Source organism: Trichosurus vulpecula, chromosome 4 (genome assembly GCF_011100635.1).
Source record: "Trichosurus vulpecula isolate mTriVul1 chromosome 4, mTriVul1.pri, whole genome shotgun sequence".
In the NCBI taxonomy this organism is placed as follows: domain Eukaryota; kingdom Metazoa; phylum Chordata; class Mammalia; order Diprotodontia; family Phalangeridae; genus Trichosurus; species Trichosurus vulpecula.
This window is the reverse complement of record NC_050576.1, coordinates 183,804,915-183,821,727: the sequence shown is the minus strand read 5'-3', so window position 1 is coordinate 183,821,727 and position 16,813 is coordinate 183,804,915. Positions and strand designations below refer to the sequence as shown.

At 40.8% G+C, this 16,813-nt stretch overlaps 3 protein-coding genes across 3 annotated transcripts; all 3 read right to left on the bottom strand.

The window, feature by feature from the left end:
- Positions 1 to 4,667: 4,667 nt before the first annotated feature.
- On the bottom strand, positions 4,668 to 5,102 carry LOC118848278 (keratin-associated protein 1-4-like). Its single transcript, XM_036757107.1, has one exon. It carries the CDS (start codon positions 5,100 to 5,102, stop codon positions 4,668 to 4,670), a length of 435 nt encoding a protein of 144 aa, XP_036613002.1.
- Positions 5,103 to 10,000: 4,898 nt separating this feature from the next.
- On the bottom strand, positions 10,001 to 10,459 carry LOC118848277 (keratin-associated protein 1-4-like). Its single transcript, XM_036757106.1, has one exon. The coding sequence runs from the start codon at positions 10,457 to 10,459 to the stop codon at positions 10,001 to 10,003; it is 459 nt and encodes a 152-aa protein (XP_036613001.1).
- Positions 10,460 to 15,609: 5,150 nt separating this feature from the next.
- On the bottom strand, positions 15,610 to 16,062 carry LOC118848891 (keratin-associated protein 9-3-like). Its single transcript, XM_036757936.1, has one exon. The coding sequence runs from the start codon at positions 16,060 to 16,062 to the stop codon at positions 15,610 to 15,612; it is 453 nt and encodes a 150-aa protein (XP_036613831.1).
- Positions 16,063 to 16,813: the final 751 nt, after the last annotated feature.

The following is a 16,813-nucleotide window of genomic DNA, read 5'->3' as shown; positions in this document are numbered from 1 at the left end:
TGGAAAGAAATGAATTTGTGAAATGTAAGAAATAATTCAGAATAATAAATAAAGCAAAACCAAATGAATAATGCATATACCAAACAACAATCATGTGAAGAAAAGGGAATGAGAATAAATGGACAGAGAACGCTGATTGGTGGCAGGGAAGAAAAAAAAAGTGTTGATGATACTTTGTATTGAAATTAATTTAAATGTAAATAGTTGTTGAGCACATTTCTTTTTATGTTGATCCATATTTTATATTTGGGTAGTTAGATGGCCCAGTGCATAGAGCACTAGTCTCAGAATTAGGAAGACTCATCTTCATGAGTTTGAATCTGACCTCAGACACCTACTAGTTGTGTTTCCCTTGGGCAAGTCACTTAACCTCATTTGCCTCAGTTTCCTCATCTGTAAAATAAGCTAGAATAGGAAATGGCAAACCACTTTGCCATTTATCTTTGTCAAGAAAACTCTAAATGAGGTTATGAAGAATTGGATATGACTGAACAACAACAATACATGTCATGTTTCTAATAAATTATTTGATTTTTTAAAAGTAAGCAAAGTGAAAGTTTTATCTTTCTGTTATTTAAAAAAATTAAATTACTTTTTACTGGTCTTGAACTTCAATTGATTATTTTCTCTTTATGAATTAGTCACCCATTAGAAAAAACAGACAAACAAACAGCAGAAGTCTTCTCTATTTTAGGCTAAGAACACTGACTCTGTCACTCCCCTTCCAGATAATCTGTTCACATTTTGCTCCTCTAGAATATTTGAGGTTATTTATTGGGACAGTTAATTAGTAAACATTCAAACACAATGGCCAGCTGTGCAGCTAACAGCCCAGATAGAACCATGAGGGATCCCCAAAGGACTTAATCTTCTCAGAAACAACCTTTATGACCTCGACCCTGCCTTAGTCTTGGGAGCAATACCCATTTCATCCATTCACACCAAGGAGGTTTATTGCCATAGAGAATGTTGCCCATTGAACTTGGGTGCTCTAGCTATCCCCAGGTTGTGCTCTTAGGTGGACCTGTCTCCTATCTGTTTTGGATCTCACAGCTCTCCACTTAGTCTCCTATTCCAGAGGTTCCCAAACTTATTTGGTCCCCTTTTAAAAAATATTCAGTGTCCTTCCCCCCACCCCGGAAATCTACTTTCTTTTACCCTTTAATTTTTTTTTTTGAAATTTGCATCATTTCAAAAATATAATTTTTTTAAAAAATGACACATCTAAAATTTAATAGCTTATTGTAAATTTGTGGGTTTTTTCCTGCATTAAAATTTTGATGACACAATATTGCATCATGTAACCATATGGTATCATATTGTAAACAAGTCATTACATGCGCATATTCCTGCCAACGCATGCTGGACTTACCAACAATGTGCAACATGCTGGCCTGCCAACACTTGTTTGTTAAGACCTGTCAGTGGACTTGATTACTGATTGGCTATGATTTGCATTTTGTGTGTTTATTTGGAAAATAATGTAATCACTACAACTTTAACTGTTACACAGCAAATGAAACATATATGAACAGTTTTTAAAAATTTTCTTCTCTTCTTTCCTTATGTTTCCATTGCCCCCCCAATTATACACGAGGCTAATATCACCCCTGCCCCAGATCGTTCCAGTGCCCCCCCATGGGGTGGCATCACCCACTTAGGGAACCTATGTCCTAATTTAAACTCCATTCCTCACCATCTTAATCATACCCAGTCTGCATCCCAAACCTTGATTACCACTGGACACCGACTGACAGTCTGCGATCCTCTATCTACTCTCTATCATGTCCTTATATTCACTTTGGGCTTCTGAATTCCAGGCTATCCCCTCTTGGATTCTGGATAATAAAAGTCAATAGATGGAGGTCACTGGCCTGGGTTTCAAGCTGAATAAAAACCATCATCAATTGATTGCTAATAGTGAGACGGAGGAGAGAATGTTGAGCTTGGACTCAGGAAGACCTGAGTTCAATTCCTTCCTCAGACACTTTCTAGCTGTGCAACTCTGGGCAAGCTACCTAGCCTCTCTCAGCCTCAGTTCCCTCATCTGCAAAATAGTGATAATAATAATGCTATCTCATAGAGCTGTTGTGAGAATCAAATGAAATTTCATCTGTATAGTGCTTTGTGAAACTTAAAGCACCATGTGTAAATGTTAACTTATTATTCACCTGTGAGACAAATGGTTTGAAATGTAATTGCACAAAAACTGGATTTTGTCATTCACGATGATTCCATGTAGATAGAAAAAAGTTTGTTAAACTTAAAAACATGCGATTATATTTTATTTTTGTGGTGCCTGATTTTATTTTCATACGTTTTTTGTTCGCTAACAAGAAAACAAACCAAACAAAAATTATGCCAAAGAGCCTCAAAAGCTCAGTGAAGGAGTGTCACGGACTTCCGAAGCCTCGTGACTACGCTCGGGGTTCCCCCCAAGCCCCAGGCCTCTGCCTAAGCAAAGGGCCTGATCTCGCGGACAATGTACGGGGCGGGAGCCGAACAAGATGGTGAATGACTCCGTTTATTATTTCAGCAAGCAGCACATTTATACCTTTAGTGACGTAGGTACATTCTTTGGTTACGTGGATGAAAGACAGGTAAAGCTAATACACCTGGGTCCTAGGACCGCCCTGACTCCGCCTACTCTCCTCCCACACTACCCAAAGCTCCCTGCGGGCAGGCAGTCCAGGCAAAGACCGGAAACTCCACATGGTCCAAGTTCCACATGCTCTGCCAGAGAGCCGGAAGTTCCACGTGGTCAGGCAGGTCCGACCTGGAATTGCCAGGGAGGCAACAAAGGCGAGACCCCTCCTCCTGGCTCCACCCCCATCCCAAAGCCCTGAGTTTATCTCAGCAGGCCCTTGGGCCTGGAGGTCCGAGGAGGACAGGGCTCAGCTCTAACTCAACCCGTAACAAAGGAGGGTTCTTTAGGAGATCTCAGAGTTTATCCTTTGACCTGATTCTTTAGACCTTGGCTTTGCCCTGAGGACTCATGGTGACCATTTGAACCCTTTCCATTCTTAATTAAATTCTGCAAGATTCTAAAGAGGTCTCTCCTGGTCTTGGCTTCTTACACTAACTACCTCTACTAACTCTCCCTGTTCTTCCTGTTGCATCCCTGTTTCCTGCAGAGATAGGACCGAGTGAATTAAGGGAAATTAATAAGGCCTGAGGGAGAAGAACTCTTCAGGTGAAGCAGGGTGTGTCCTCAATTTATTGTTTGAGAAGCTGACACATGAAGGCCATGCCAGGTCAAGCAAGATTTCACCTGATAAACAAATCCAAAGGGTTAGGAGGGACTCCTTAAGGCATTCATGTTGTTGTTGTTGACTTGTGTATGTCATATATGACTCTTCATGAACCCACTTGGGATTTTCTTGGCAGAGATACTGGGGTGGCTTGCCACTTACTTCTCCAACTCATTTTACAGATGAGGAAACTGAGGCAAACAGGGTTAAATGACTTGCCCAGAGTCACACAGCTAGTATGTGTCTGAGACTGGATTTGAACTCGGGTCTTCCTGACTCCAGGCATTCATAAATTTGGTCTAAAGCTGTTAAGTTGGCAATAGGTAAGGTCTGCAAGGAGTATGATAGGAAAAAACTTTCTACAGAGAGCAATATTGGGTATTGACAAAGTGATCATTGGTCTTCATCTTCATCTGAGATAGTCTTCTTAAGGAAAGGATATATACTCTCCCTCTTCTTTTATTGTTGTTGCTGTTACCATCATTATGTAGAAGCTGATAGCTAAAAATTGTCTGAAACAGGATTCAAACCCAGGCCTTTTGAACCCCAAGTCCTGTGCCCTGTTTACTATACTGTACTTCCCCACTTAAGTTAGAAAGCATAGCAGTTGGCAGTTTCGGTTTGATGGAGAGGAGGGCACTAAAATCCCCTTGATCTCCTGAAATTAATATCTATATATCTATATCTACACCCATATATCTTTCTATATCATCCAATGGGAGCTTAGGTCTTGAAAGTTAGGGGCTGGTTCAGTCGGCAGCCTGTCCTACCTGAGTGGATATGACAAATTCTGCGCGTTTCGAATCCACAGGGATAAAGGCTTGCAAACAGTTTTCATTGGGCCAGAAACCCTGAGAGATTTTCTTGCCCAAGGTTACGTTGCTAGTAAATTATGGAGATAGCATTCAAACCCAGGTCCTTGGACTCCAATTCTAGTCCTTCTACAAGATGGTGATGTTAAGAAGCAGTAATTAATTTAGTGAATTAATAGAGGCAAAGACTGTATTTTATCTAGTTTATAGAATTTATTAGGCCACTAACAGAGGACACTATATCACAGATGTCATTAAGAAGACAAAGAAGAAAAATATATTCTATGTTGGGAAGACTTGGAACACACCAACAAGGCCATTGCTGTGTGATGGAATAGTCATTTGAGAGTTCAGTCAACTGTCCAAGCAGATTCTTATCCATGGCATTTGAGAAATCTCAGTTCCTTAGTTTCCATGATTCATCTGAGGTTTGAGACTATTCCTGAGAATCAAGGAATTCGGTCAGTCAGTTAAGAAATAGGCAGAAATAATGATGGTAGCTTGCCACAAAATACAAATTTCACAAATTTATTAATGGTCCAATGTCAGTTCTCTAATGAGCAATTTAGAGATGTTGTGTCCTCTGCAGGCTGCATCGTGGTTCTTAGCAGGTGGGTTCACAGCAGTAGGAGCAGCAGGCTGGACGGCAGCAAGACTGACCACAGTAGGATGGGCGGCAGCAAGAAGCCTGGGCATGGTGGAGCTGGCAGCAAGATGGGGGAGTGCAGCTGACCACACAGCAAGGTGGCAGGCAAGTACCCTCAACCCTGCAGTCTGGGCGGCACCACCTGGTGCGACAGCTATCACCCCCACAGCACTCGGGTACATAACATCTAGTCCTGCAGGTGGTCTCACAGTTGGATCCGCAGCCGATCCCAGAGCCGATCCCAGAGCCGATCCCAGAGCCGATGCCACAGCCACCCTGTTGGCAGCAGCTGGTCCCACAGCTGTCTTGGCAGCAGTTAGATCCACAGTTCCCCCCGGTAGAGCAGCTAGGGAAGCCACAGAAGCTGGTGGAGCAGGTGTTGCAGCAGGCCATGGTGTTGGGAGATGGACTTTGAGTTTAACTACAAAGAGAAGTTACTGAAGTTTTGTTCTCACCTTCCTAGCTGCACCTTTTATATACTTTATGGCTAGCTACTGTTTACATGAGACCCAAAATCTCTTCCTTGTTTTTATGTAGACCAAGGTCTCTTTAACCCTCTGATTGGCCTGTCACTGAGACACTCATGGAATAACATGAGCAGTAATTCTAAAATTACTCTGCTTTTATGATTCCATTAGAATTCATCATATCAATTCTTTGCCCCTTAGAACACTTCTGTGGTTTTTCAAGATCAAAGAGCTCAGGCATTTTAGTCCAAGCCAACACCTTTATTTTCCATCTGAAGAGGTGTCATGTGATCATCTCTTGGGGCCTCTCAAGGCTCAATACATATTGTTTTCTCTCATTCATAACTACCACATTTCCTTCTTGGATGAGTAAGCCAAATGCACCTGCATTCCCAAAGTTCTTTTCTTGGTTGATACTCAAGTGGACAACTTCCTATTCTAAGATCAAGTTAATAAAATATTCAAATTCAACAAACATTTATTAAAAGCCTACTGTGTTCAAGGTACTGTCCTAGGTGCTAGGGATAAAAAGAAAACAAAAATCCTTCAAAGAGCTTATATTCCACTAGAATACCAATAAAATGTCACTATTGTATTCCTATCAATTGGTTTTAAATATATGAAAACATATTCTGCTTAGGGACAAGGATCTTTCCTTATGGATTGAGTAAAAGCTATGATTCATAATATCTGAATCTTATATATGAGTAAATGCAACTTTAAATTGCAGTATTTAACATTCTTTGTTATTTATACAGTGCCTGTGAACACTCTCCAACAGACTGAGTAGGTCCCCCAGGGAACAACTACTCTATGGGCCACACCTTTAAAACCATAGCTTATTAGCCGTACCAGTGCATTTATCTTGAAGAGTCAGAGTATTCAATTAGTACAAAGCAGAGGCATATGATGAAATGGAATTAGAAGGAAAGTAGTAACAATACATTTCTCCCACAAATTTGGAGTATGTTCTCCTATGAATACATATAGCATTGGTGAGGAACATGGATTCATGATTTTTTTGTTGTTGTTGTTCAATCATTTCAGTCGTGTGTGACTCTGTGATCCCATTTGAGGTTTTCTTGGCAAAGGTACTGGAGTGGTTTGCCATTTCCTTCTTCTGCTCTTTTTACAGAATGAGGAAACTGAGGCAAACAGGGTTAAGTGACTTGCCCATGGTCACACAGCTAGGAAGTGTCTGAGGCCAGATTTGAACTCAGGAAGATGAGTCTTCCTGACTCCAGGCCCAGCACTCCATCTCCTACTCCACCTAGCTACCCTTGGATTCATGTCAGGGACACATATGGAGTGGTACCAATACAGGGAATGTGGATGACCACAGTGCGCATGTAGAGGTGCAACTCATGCCTTGGATGTTACTGGGCTGCTGATGTTTTCTAGCATTGTTATGCTACTCACCTGTTTCTCCAGATCTTCCCTCTCTTATAGTCTCTAGAAGATGCTGCTCCATTTTCTGAACTTATAGTGTTACACTAACAAGATGCTTACATTTTTACAAGATATTGACCCAGCTTCAGGCTCAGCTGAAGTCTTTGGCTATCTTTTCCTGAAGCAATACACGAGTGCTCCTAAGCCCTGTCAGCTTAAAGTTCATGTTTTCTCTCTAGTTCTTTTAGCAAAAGGCAGAAAACACTTGCTATAGCAACATCAATGATAATAATAGTACCCCCGTTTTTATTTCTTTCAGAATCTTTCAGAATCCTGGCCACTAAGACCTCTCATCTCTATAGCAGTAGATTTTTAGGTGAGGTCTTAAGGCGCCAAGGTCTTAAGAACAAAGATCGGGGTTCTCTCAGTAAGTCTTTTCTTTAGACTTGAGACTCTGTTTCTCTCTTTTTCTCTGTCTGTGCCTTTGTCTCTGTCTATATTTTTATCTGTCTTTCTATATATGTCTCTCAGAGACCTCACCCTTCACTTATAATGATCATTTCATGTGTTTCTGAGTTTTTAGCCTTTGATGGCTAGATTAAAGCTCAACAGTCATCAAACAGCTCTGGGATTTGCACTCCCCAGTTTTCAGACCCTAATTCTCATGTATTCTACCATGTAAATAGAGTGAATAAAGAAAATAAGCTGAGCTAGGGAGGGGTGGACATGGGGGGAAAGTCATAGTCTTTTCTATCAGCTAGAATCCCTGGACTTTTCATATGTAGAAAAGGCCCAAAGCTTTGGAGTGCTCCCTTACAAGCAGTATTGGGTGATGGAGAAGTTTTAAAATCTTTTCTTCTGGATTAAATGGACATTTTTTCAACCACTGTGTTAAGACTAAATAAATAACAGTAGTAATTATAGTTGGTACTTAAACATTGTTTTAAGGTTTGCAAAGCTTTGGACATACTTTATTTCTTTTGATTTCCACAACTCCCCTGGGATGTAGAGACTATAGTTTTTCAAACCTAAGTCTCTCCTGTCTGCAGGCCCAACATGCTTTCCACCTAAATTAGAGTGCATACTATTTACTTTGCTTTTCTACCAAATCCATAACAGTGTGTATTAATCAATAGAGCCACCATTTAAATAGTTATTGCTGTTACACTTTTGCAAATTACTCAGGAAATGCCATTTTATTATAGCATCATTTTATGATGGTTGGCACAATGACAATGCCATCACAGGCATTTGATAATATTTGTTGATTGATATATAGAAAGCAAAATAATATGCATTATCCTTTGTCCATCCACAACTTAAGGACAAATGGCATCAAAAATATAGTCATATCAAAAATATAGCCAGAGGAGGGTCTGCAGCTGATTTCAAACTGGATATCTCATCAACATCCCAGACCCAACATGTCCAAAGCAGAGCTAATCATCTTTCCTACCCCCAAACCCTCCTGTCTTCTGAACTTCCCCATTTCCACCATCCTTCCAGTCACTCAGGTCCACGACCATGGTTGTCATATCTGGCTATTCATTCTTATTCATCCAATATACATAATCAATTGCCAAACATAATATTTTCTGTCTCTACAATGTCTCTCACAGATATCTCCTTCTCATATAGCCGTGACTCTCATTAAACCATCAGTACCTCTATCTTGGAGAAACACCATGGATGGACAAAGGCCTGAATGATCCCAGAACTGAATCAGAACCATTACAATTCACTTGTATTTGGTTTCTCTGCCTCAGTTCTCACCCCATTCCAAATCCATCCTCTGTACTGTTTCCTCCTTATTTTTGGAAACCATGACTCTTTTAATGTCGCTTAAGATTGCATTAGCTCTCTTGGATGCCCCATCAATACCATGGATACACTGATCTTGCAGTCCACTAAAATCCCCAGTTCTCTTTTTTGGTTGAACTGCTATCTGGCTCTGTCTCCTCCTGGTGAAGTTGGCTTTTTGGACCCAAATATAACTTTACATTTATCTTGGGTGATGGTGTGATACAATGAAAAGAATGTATGATCTGAAGTCAGAGGAACTAGGTTTGAGTCCCAGCTCTATTCCTCACTGCCAGTGTGACTGTGGGCATGTCACCCACCATTTCTAGACCTCAATTTCCTTATCTGTAGAATGATGCAATCAGATTAAATGATATCTAAGATCCCACCCATGTCTAAATACATGATTCTATGATTTCCAGTTAATTCTTTCTTATTAGATTCTGTCTAATATTCTGTTTAGCTTATCAGGGTATTTATTAAGCATCTATTGTATGCTAGTCCCGCCTTTTAGGAAAATCACTTTAGTGGCAGAATGGAGGAGGGATTGGAGCGGGGAGAGACTCAAGAAAGGCAGACCCCCTCCCATAGCAGGCTATTGAAATCATCCAGGCTTGAGGTGATGAGGGTCTGCACTAGAGTGGCAATAGTGTTACAACAACCCTGAAAGGTAGGGGCTATTATTGTGCCCATTTTGCAGTTGAAGAAACTGAGGCAGAGAGAGGTTAAATGATTTACCTACATAGTTGCACAACTAATAAGTATCTGAGGCAGGATTTGAGTCAAGTCTTCCTGACTCCAGGCCTGGCATTCTATCTACTGCTCCATCTAGTTGCCTATAGATCTTCAAGTCCAATACTTTCATTTTACAGGTGAGGAAACTGAGGCACAGATAGGTTAAGTGACTTACACAGGGTCACACAGCTAGTTGTCTAAGGTAGTATTCAAACTCAGGTCTTCCTGGCTTGAAGTCCAGCTCTCCATCCATAATAGCAGGGTTGGGGAACCTGAGGCTTCAAGGCCACATGTGGCCCTCTAGGTCCTCAAGTGCAGCACTTTGACTGAATCCAAACTTCACAGAATAAATCCCCTTAATAAAAGGATTTGTTCTGTAAAACTTGGACTCAGTCAAAAGTCTGCACCCAAGGACCTAAAAGGCTACATGTGGCCTCAAGGCCACAGGTTCCCCACTCCTACACTGTCCTACCTAGCAGCATGAGCTCCAAATGGAATTACATTTAAAAGAATAAAATAAAGACCATGGTCAAATTTCCTTTGCAGACTAACCGAATTTATTTGAAATTAACAGAGGATATGCAAGAATAAATAAAATAGGAGAAAAATTAAGGGGATAGAGAAACTTGTTCAAATAAAGAGTAAGTGGACAATATTTTGTGCCATGTCTAAGTGTTTTCTGAAGAACAAGATGCTGTAGAAAAATCCATCTCCAGTTTGTGGACTGTCTCAGTCTATGGAAATCCTAGTAGAAGAATGCATTTGAAATTTTTTAAAAAATGAATCTTCAAAACAGGAAAGACCAAGCCTTCTTCGTAATCTCTGTGACTCTACAGTGTGTTCAACTCATATCAATTTCTTGCAAATATCAATTTCTTTGTAAACCACAGATCCTGGTTCTCAGCAGGTGGGCTCACAGCAGTAGGCGCAGCAGGCTGGACGGCAGCAAGACTGACCACAGTAGGATGGGCGGCAACAAGAGGCCTGGGCATGGTGGAGCTGGCAGCAGGATGGGGGGATGCAGCTGACCACACAGCAAGGTGGCAGGCAAGTACCCTCAACCCTGCAGTCTGGGCGGCACCACCTGGTGCGGCAGCTCTCACCCCCACAGCACTCAGGTACATAACATCTGGTCCTGCAGGTGGTCTCACAGTTGGAGCCAGCAGCTATCCCAGAGCCGGACCCATAACCAAGCCCAAAGCCAGAACCATAGCCAGACCCATAGCCAAGACCACAACCTCCTTGTTGGCAGCAACTAGATCCACAGCTGTCTTGGCAGCAGCTAGATCCACAGTTCCCCTCAAGAGAGCAGCTAGGGAAGCCACAGAAGCTGGTAGAGCAGGAGTTGCAGCAGGCCATGGTGTCTGGAGTTCAGTTTCTTGTCTTCTAGTAAAGAGAAGTTCCTGAAATGTGATTGGCCTTTGTCCCGCCAGCCCTTTATATACACCTCTGCCAGCTCTATTTACCAAATATTTAGCATTTTTTCATTGTTGCCAGCTGCATGGTGAATCTCTGATTGGCTAATACTAAGGTATTATGAAAATTATAAACAGCATTTTTAAAAATCACCATGGTTTAATTAAGTCTAATTAAATCTGTTCTTTACTCTGTGGAATAAGTTTGAGGTTTTCCATCCATTGAGTCCTGTCATTAAAAGGCCAATCTCAACCTGCTTTCTGCATAGGTGAAGATATCCCATGATAGAATGACTGGATCACAGTTTTTGAGCTGGAATGTTTGTCTTTTATTCCCCTCAGAAGTGGTTCTCTTGTTTCATTGGTGTAGTTGACTCAGAATTTGGGAATCCCTCTGTGTACCCAGATTGACAACTTGTCTAGAACTTACATTTTTTTTTGGAAAACATTTCTGTATTAGTTATTTTTAATAGAAGATTTGAATAATTGGAAAAGAATGAAAGACAGAAATAGCATGCTTCAGTCCAAATTCAAATAATATTAGCTCTTTCTCTTGAGGCAGATGGTATGCTTCATTATGAGTCTTTTGGGATTGTTTTGGATCATTGTATTGCTGAGACTATTCTAAGTTATTCACAGCTCTTCATTGAACAATATGGCTGTTACTGTGTATAATGTTCTCCTGGTTCTGTTCTCTTCACATTGCATCAATTCATATCAGTCTTCTGTAAATCATTTCTTATAGCACAATAATATTCTATTGCAATCATGTACTATGGCTTGTTTAGCCACTCCCCAATTGATGGGCCTCCCTTCAATTTCCAATTCTTAGCCACCACAAAAAGAGCTGCTACAAATACTTTTGTATAAATAGGTCTTTCTCCCTTTTTTTGATGTCTTTGGGATATAGACCTAGCAGTGGTAGTGCTGGATCAAAGGGTATGCACAGTTTTAGAGCCCTCTGGGCATAGTGTAATTTACATTTTCAAGAGAGTTGTCTGGGGGCACTCAGAGTTAAGTGACTTACCCATGGTCACAGAGTTAGTATGTCAGTGAATAGTTGTAACTCCCGGGGTCACTGTGAGTCAGTCAACTAGTATTTATTAACTACTTACTATATTATGAGCTTGGACAGACTTTGGCAGATAGTGGAGAATAGAAGAGCCTGGCGTGCTGTGGTCCATGAGGTCATGAAGAGTCAGACACAAATGAAAGCCCAAACAACAAATTATTATATTCCAGGCACTGTGTTAAGAGCTGAGGACACAAAGCAAGGCCCAAATAGCCCCTGTTGTCACAGAGCTCACAGTCTAAGGAAGGAGACAATATGCAAACAACTATATAAAAACAAGATATAGACAGGATAAATTGGGGGCAGACTCAGGAGGAAGGCACAATGGTTAAGGAGGACCAGGAAAAGCTTGTTGTTGAAGGTGAGGCTTTAGCTGAGATATAAAGGATGCTAAGAAAACTAGTAGGTAGAGATGAAGAGGGAGAGAGTTCCAGCCATGGGGGACAGCCAGTGAAAATGTTCAGATCTGGGAGATCGAGTACTGCGTGCCAGAAAGAGATTGGAGCTTTGTCTGCTAACCAGGGGTGGTCACTTTCTTTTCACAGTGATTCAGGAACCTTTTCAGCCTGTTCTGTGTAATGCATTCTTGTTGCCTCATGTAGTCCCATCCCCAATGTCCTGTGACCATACTATTTCCCCTCTGCCCAGGGAGTTCATATCCCCTTAGTGTCTCATCTCCCTCATTGAGCTCTGTGCTTCTGTTGACCCTATATGATCCAGCCACCCATACTACAACCTGGAAGAAATCATTTCTAGGCAGAATCTAAACTCAAAGTAAGCTTTTTATCCACTATCCAGTACTGGTAGTCCTTTTTTTTTTGCCATGTCTGTCTTATGACAACATTTATATGAGCATTTTCTACATTTTTTTGTCCTACCCAGAAGAACTGTCTTAAGGACTGCACAAGCATCTGAGAAAATGCAATATTTTAAATTTAATTTTACTTAATTTTGCTACATTTAAAGTTCTGACTCTCTCTCTCTCCCTTACCACCCTGTATTAGAGAAAACTACCATTTCACACATACACACACGTATATATACATACACATATATGTACTTATGTGTAAATATATTATATAAAACGGTATTATGCATACTTCTATTTATCAGGTTTTCTTTTTTTTCTGGGGGTGAATAACATCTTCCTTCATAGGGCCTTTGTAGTTCATTTGAGTATTTGCAATGTTCAGAATAGCTTAGTTGTTCAATCTTCAAACAATTTTGCTGTTATTATGTACAATGTTCTCTTGGTTCTGCTTATATCATTATTCATTATTTGATGCAAGTCTTTCTAAAATCAGCCTGCTCATCTTTTCTTACAGAAGAGTAGTATTCCATCACAGTCAGAGAAAATGTAATATTGATATTGAAATATGATGGAATAAATACCATGGCATATGAAATTCCAGAAGTATATCTTTCTCTACTTTCAGCTTCCCAAAGTTATATGATTCTTAAAGCTCTCTTCAGGCTTTTGGTTGTCAATCGGTACCTGATTTGTGAATCAGTTCAGCTTAATTTCTTTTTTAAAAAATAATTTATTTATTTTTAGTTTACAACATTCAGTTCCATAAACTTTTGAGTTTTAAATTTTCTTCCCCCCCACCCCGGATAGCATGCAATCTGATATAGGCTTTATATTTGCACAGTAGTCATGTTGCAAAGAAGAATTATAACCAATGGAATGATCCACAAGAAATGAACCTGTAAGGTCATACAGTACAACCCTTTCATTTTATAGATGAGGAAACTGAGATTCAGGGGAGATTAAGTGATTTATTCAAAGTAACACAAGTAGTAAATATTCAAGGTAGGATTCGAACCCAGGTGCTCTTTCCTCCTCCCACATTCAGTTTTGTATTCTTGTTGCAGTTTGTTGTTTCCTTTTGCATTGCTGAAGTCATTATGTATAGGGTGTTCCAAAAGTTTTAGTGCAGTTTTAAGCTTTAGGAGCACACTGTATATTGTCCTCCTGGTTCTATTTACTTCAATTTGCATCAATGCACAATATCCTGTGCTTCTCTGCATTACTTTCATTATTGTTTTCTTATGGTCCAGTAATGTTTCATTATATCCATGTATCACAATTTTTTTTGATCATTCCTCATCAATGGACGTTTACTTTATTTCTAATTCTTTAAATGACAAAAAATGCTGGTATAAACATTTTTGTGTATATGGGATCTTTCTATTTCTGACCTCCTTGAGTTATATGGTGAGGCACTAACAGAATCCTTTTTTACCATGTTCATTTACTGATGTTCTAACAAGGGACTAAACTAAAGAATTTGGAATTGGTTATGTTTCCTTTTCTTTGAGAGAAAATAGTGGCATAGTGGAGAGAGAACTGGCTTTAGAATCATAGCACTTGGGTTCAGGTCCTGCCTCAGACATATTAGCTGTGTGATCCTGAGTAAGTCATTTGACCTGTCAGGGGTGTAAGTTGCAGAGAAGGTGCTGATTTGCTGTTGATAGAAAAAGCAGCTTCATCTGATCTGCTATTGACAGAGGCTGTTTCTTTATCCATGAGTTCCCTCTACCCATAAAATCACAAGACTAGTCCCTATCCTTTTATTTCCTTAAAGAGAATCTATTAGGAGAAAAATATTCGGGGGAAAAAACCTAATAAAATAATAATGGATGACATTTCTATAGTAGCTTAAGGTTTGCAAAGCCTTTTTAAGTGATCTCATTTAATCTTTATAATATTGCTATGAGATAAATGCTACTGGAACCATTATCTCATTTTACTGGTTACAAAAGACATTAAGTGACTGTGTCTAAGGCTATATTGCTACAGTGGATAGAGTACCAAGCCTGAAATCAGGAAGATTCATCTTCCTGAGTTCAAATCTGGCCTCAGACACTTACTAGCTGTGTGACCCTGGGCAAGTCGCTTACCCTGTTTGCCTGTTTCCTAGTCTGTAAAATGAACTGGAGAAAGAATGGTGAACCGCTCTAGTATCTTTGCCATGCAAACCACAAATGGGGCCATGAAGAGTTGAAAATGACTGAACAACTACAAAATCTCTTCTCATTTTGTTCTATAGATAATCTGTGTTCCCATTTTATCTTTACCTGATTGTAAGCTCCATGAGGTCAGGGACCTGGTCTTATTTCATCTTACTATCCTTAGCCTATATTAGCTATATAAAATAGCTTTTTACATTATTCATTTACTGATATTCTATCATGGGACTCGTTCAGAGAATTCAGAATAGGTCATAGTTCTTTACCTCTGAGAAGAACCTGTGGCATAGTGGATAAGAGAACTGATCTTGGATCCAGGAAGCCCTGGGTTAGAGTCCCACCTATCACCTATACCTTGTGTATATACATTAGACACATAAGGAATATATGTAGGATTGATTCTAGCTTTCCATGAAATCTATGTCTAATGTCCGTTGAACAATGAGAAAAAAGGGAAAAAATATCTGCCAGAAATTATATAATTTATTTTGACTGGATTATTTTTCCTTCTTTTCAAGGTAAACTGAGATTTGATAGTCCAGGGGAGGAACAGTGACTTGTAAAAGAGATGTTCTGAAGGTAGATACCTCTGAAAAGAAGAAATTGTCTGTGGGATCCTTAGGAAGGGGATGTTGGTGAGCAACAAGAAGTTTTTGCTAAAAAGACCATAGGATCACAGAGCTAGAGGTAAAGGTGGATGGGACCTCAGAGGCCATCCCACTCCTTTTGTGGATGAAAAAATACTGAGGCTCAGTCAGTCATACAGCCACTAAGGGACTGAGGCAATATTTAAACCTAGATTCTCCGGTACCAACAGCAACCTTCACACTCTTGTATCACACATAGACCTTTTTCTGTGTCTTGGGCCATATCATTTTTTTTTCCTCTGGGGAAAGAAGCTGAGCTCTGCCATGTAGCCTAAAGCAATCTTCTTGGGAGCCCTGGGACAAAGAGTCAAAAGTTGCAGCACTGGGTGAGAAAGTGATCAGTTCAAAGCCACGGTGTGCCCCATGAGCTAGGAGTTGACATCCTGGTTTTTAACAGGTAGGCTAACAGCAGGTACTGGGCTCACAGCAGTAGCAGCAGCAGGCTGGACGGCAGCAAGACTGGCCACAGTAGGATGGGCGGCAGCAAGAAGCCTGGGCATGGTGGAGCTGGCAGCAAGATGAGGGAGTGCAGCTGACCACACAGCAAGGTGGCAGGCAAGTACCCTCAACCCTGCAGTCTGGGCGGCACCACCTGGTGCGACAGCTATCACCCCCACAGCACTCAGGTACATAACATCTGGTCCTGCAGGTGGTCTCACAGTTGGATCCACAGCTGATCCCAGAGCCGATCCCAGAGCTGATCCCGGAACTGATCCCGGAGCAGATGCCGCAGCCACCCTGTTGGCAGCAGCTGCTCCCACAGCTGTCTTGGCAGCAGTTAGATCCACAGTTCCCCCCGGTAGAGCAGCTGGGGAAGCCACAGAAGCTGGTGGAGCAGGTGTTGCAGCAGGCCATGGTGTCCGGAGGTTTCTGGCAAAGAGAAGTTTCTCAAATTTAAGTGTCTCCTTTTTGGTGTACCTTTTATATGGCTTTCTCAGCTGCTGTTTACACAGTGCTTAATAGCTCTTCCTTATTTTGGTCTTAAACAGTTTGCTTCTGAGACAGCAGTTGAGCTATTAATAAAACTGTTAAGAAAGCTTTGAAAGTCGATTGTATTTGGTTTACAATTAGGATTCATCGTCAACAGTATCCTCCTCCTCGTCCTCCTCATCAGTGTCTATTAGTGTTCACTGGATGCACAGCCCCAGTGTAAGCAGAATCTGGGCTCTGCTCATAGGGTGGGGGTGGGGTGCTGTTTTACCTTCAGAGGAGGTTACTATTATTCAACATTAACTCTTTAAAATTTACTGTGAGCATATGCACTATGGTTGATAGATATCCCTGAATGCACCAGTGACACCAGGGTCCCAGACCCTCTTCTCTAAGAGAATATCCTGTTTCAGCCAATCAGAGAAGGTTATAAGAGAAGTCCTGGAAGTTGGGGTAGAGGAAGCCTTGAGGTTGTGAATTGTCACTATTAAGTTAAAAACTCAGGAAGGGGCTTATACGAGTATGGTGTAGTAGAGAGCAGGCCAGCCTTGGAATCAGGAAAACTTGAGCTAAAGCCCCAACTGACACACAATAGCTGTGTGACCATGAGCAAGGCACACCCTCTTTCCATATCTATTAATTGGGGATAATAATAACATCTCCACATAGGGTTATT

What these genes read in the sequence shown, in the direction of transcription:
- LOC118848278 (XM_036757107.1), bottom strand. Translation starts at nt 5,102, where the DNA reads ATGGCCTGCTGCAACACCTGCTCCACCAGCTTCTGTGGCTTCCCTAGC.
- LOC118848277 (XM_036757106.1), bottom strand. Translation starts at nt 10,459, where the DNA reads ATGGCCTGCTGCAACTCCTGCTCTACCAGCTTCTGTGGCTTCCCTAGC.
- LOC118848891 (XM_036757936.1), bottom strand. Translation starts at nt 16,062, where the DNA reads ATGGCCTGCTGCAACACCTGCTCCACCAGCTTCTGTGGCTTCCCCAGC.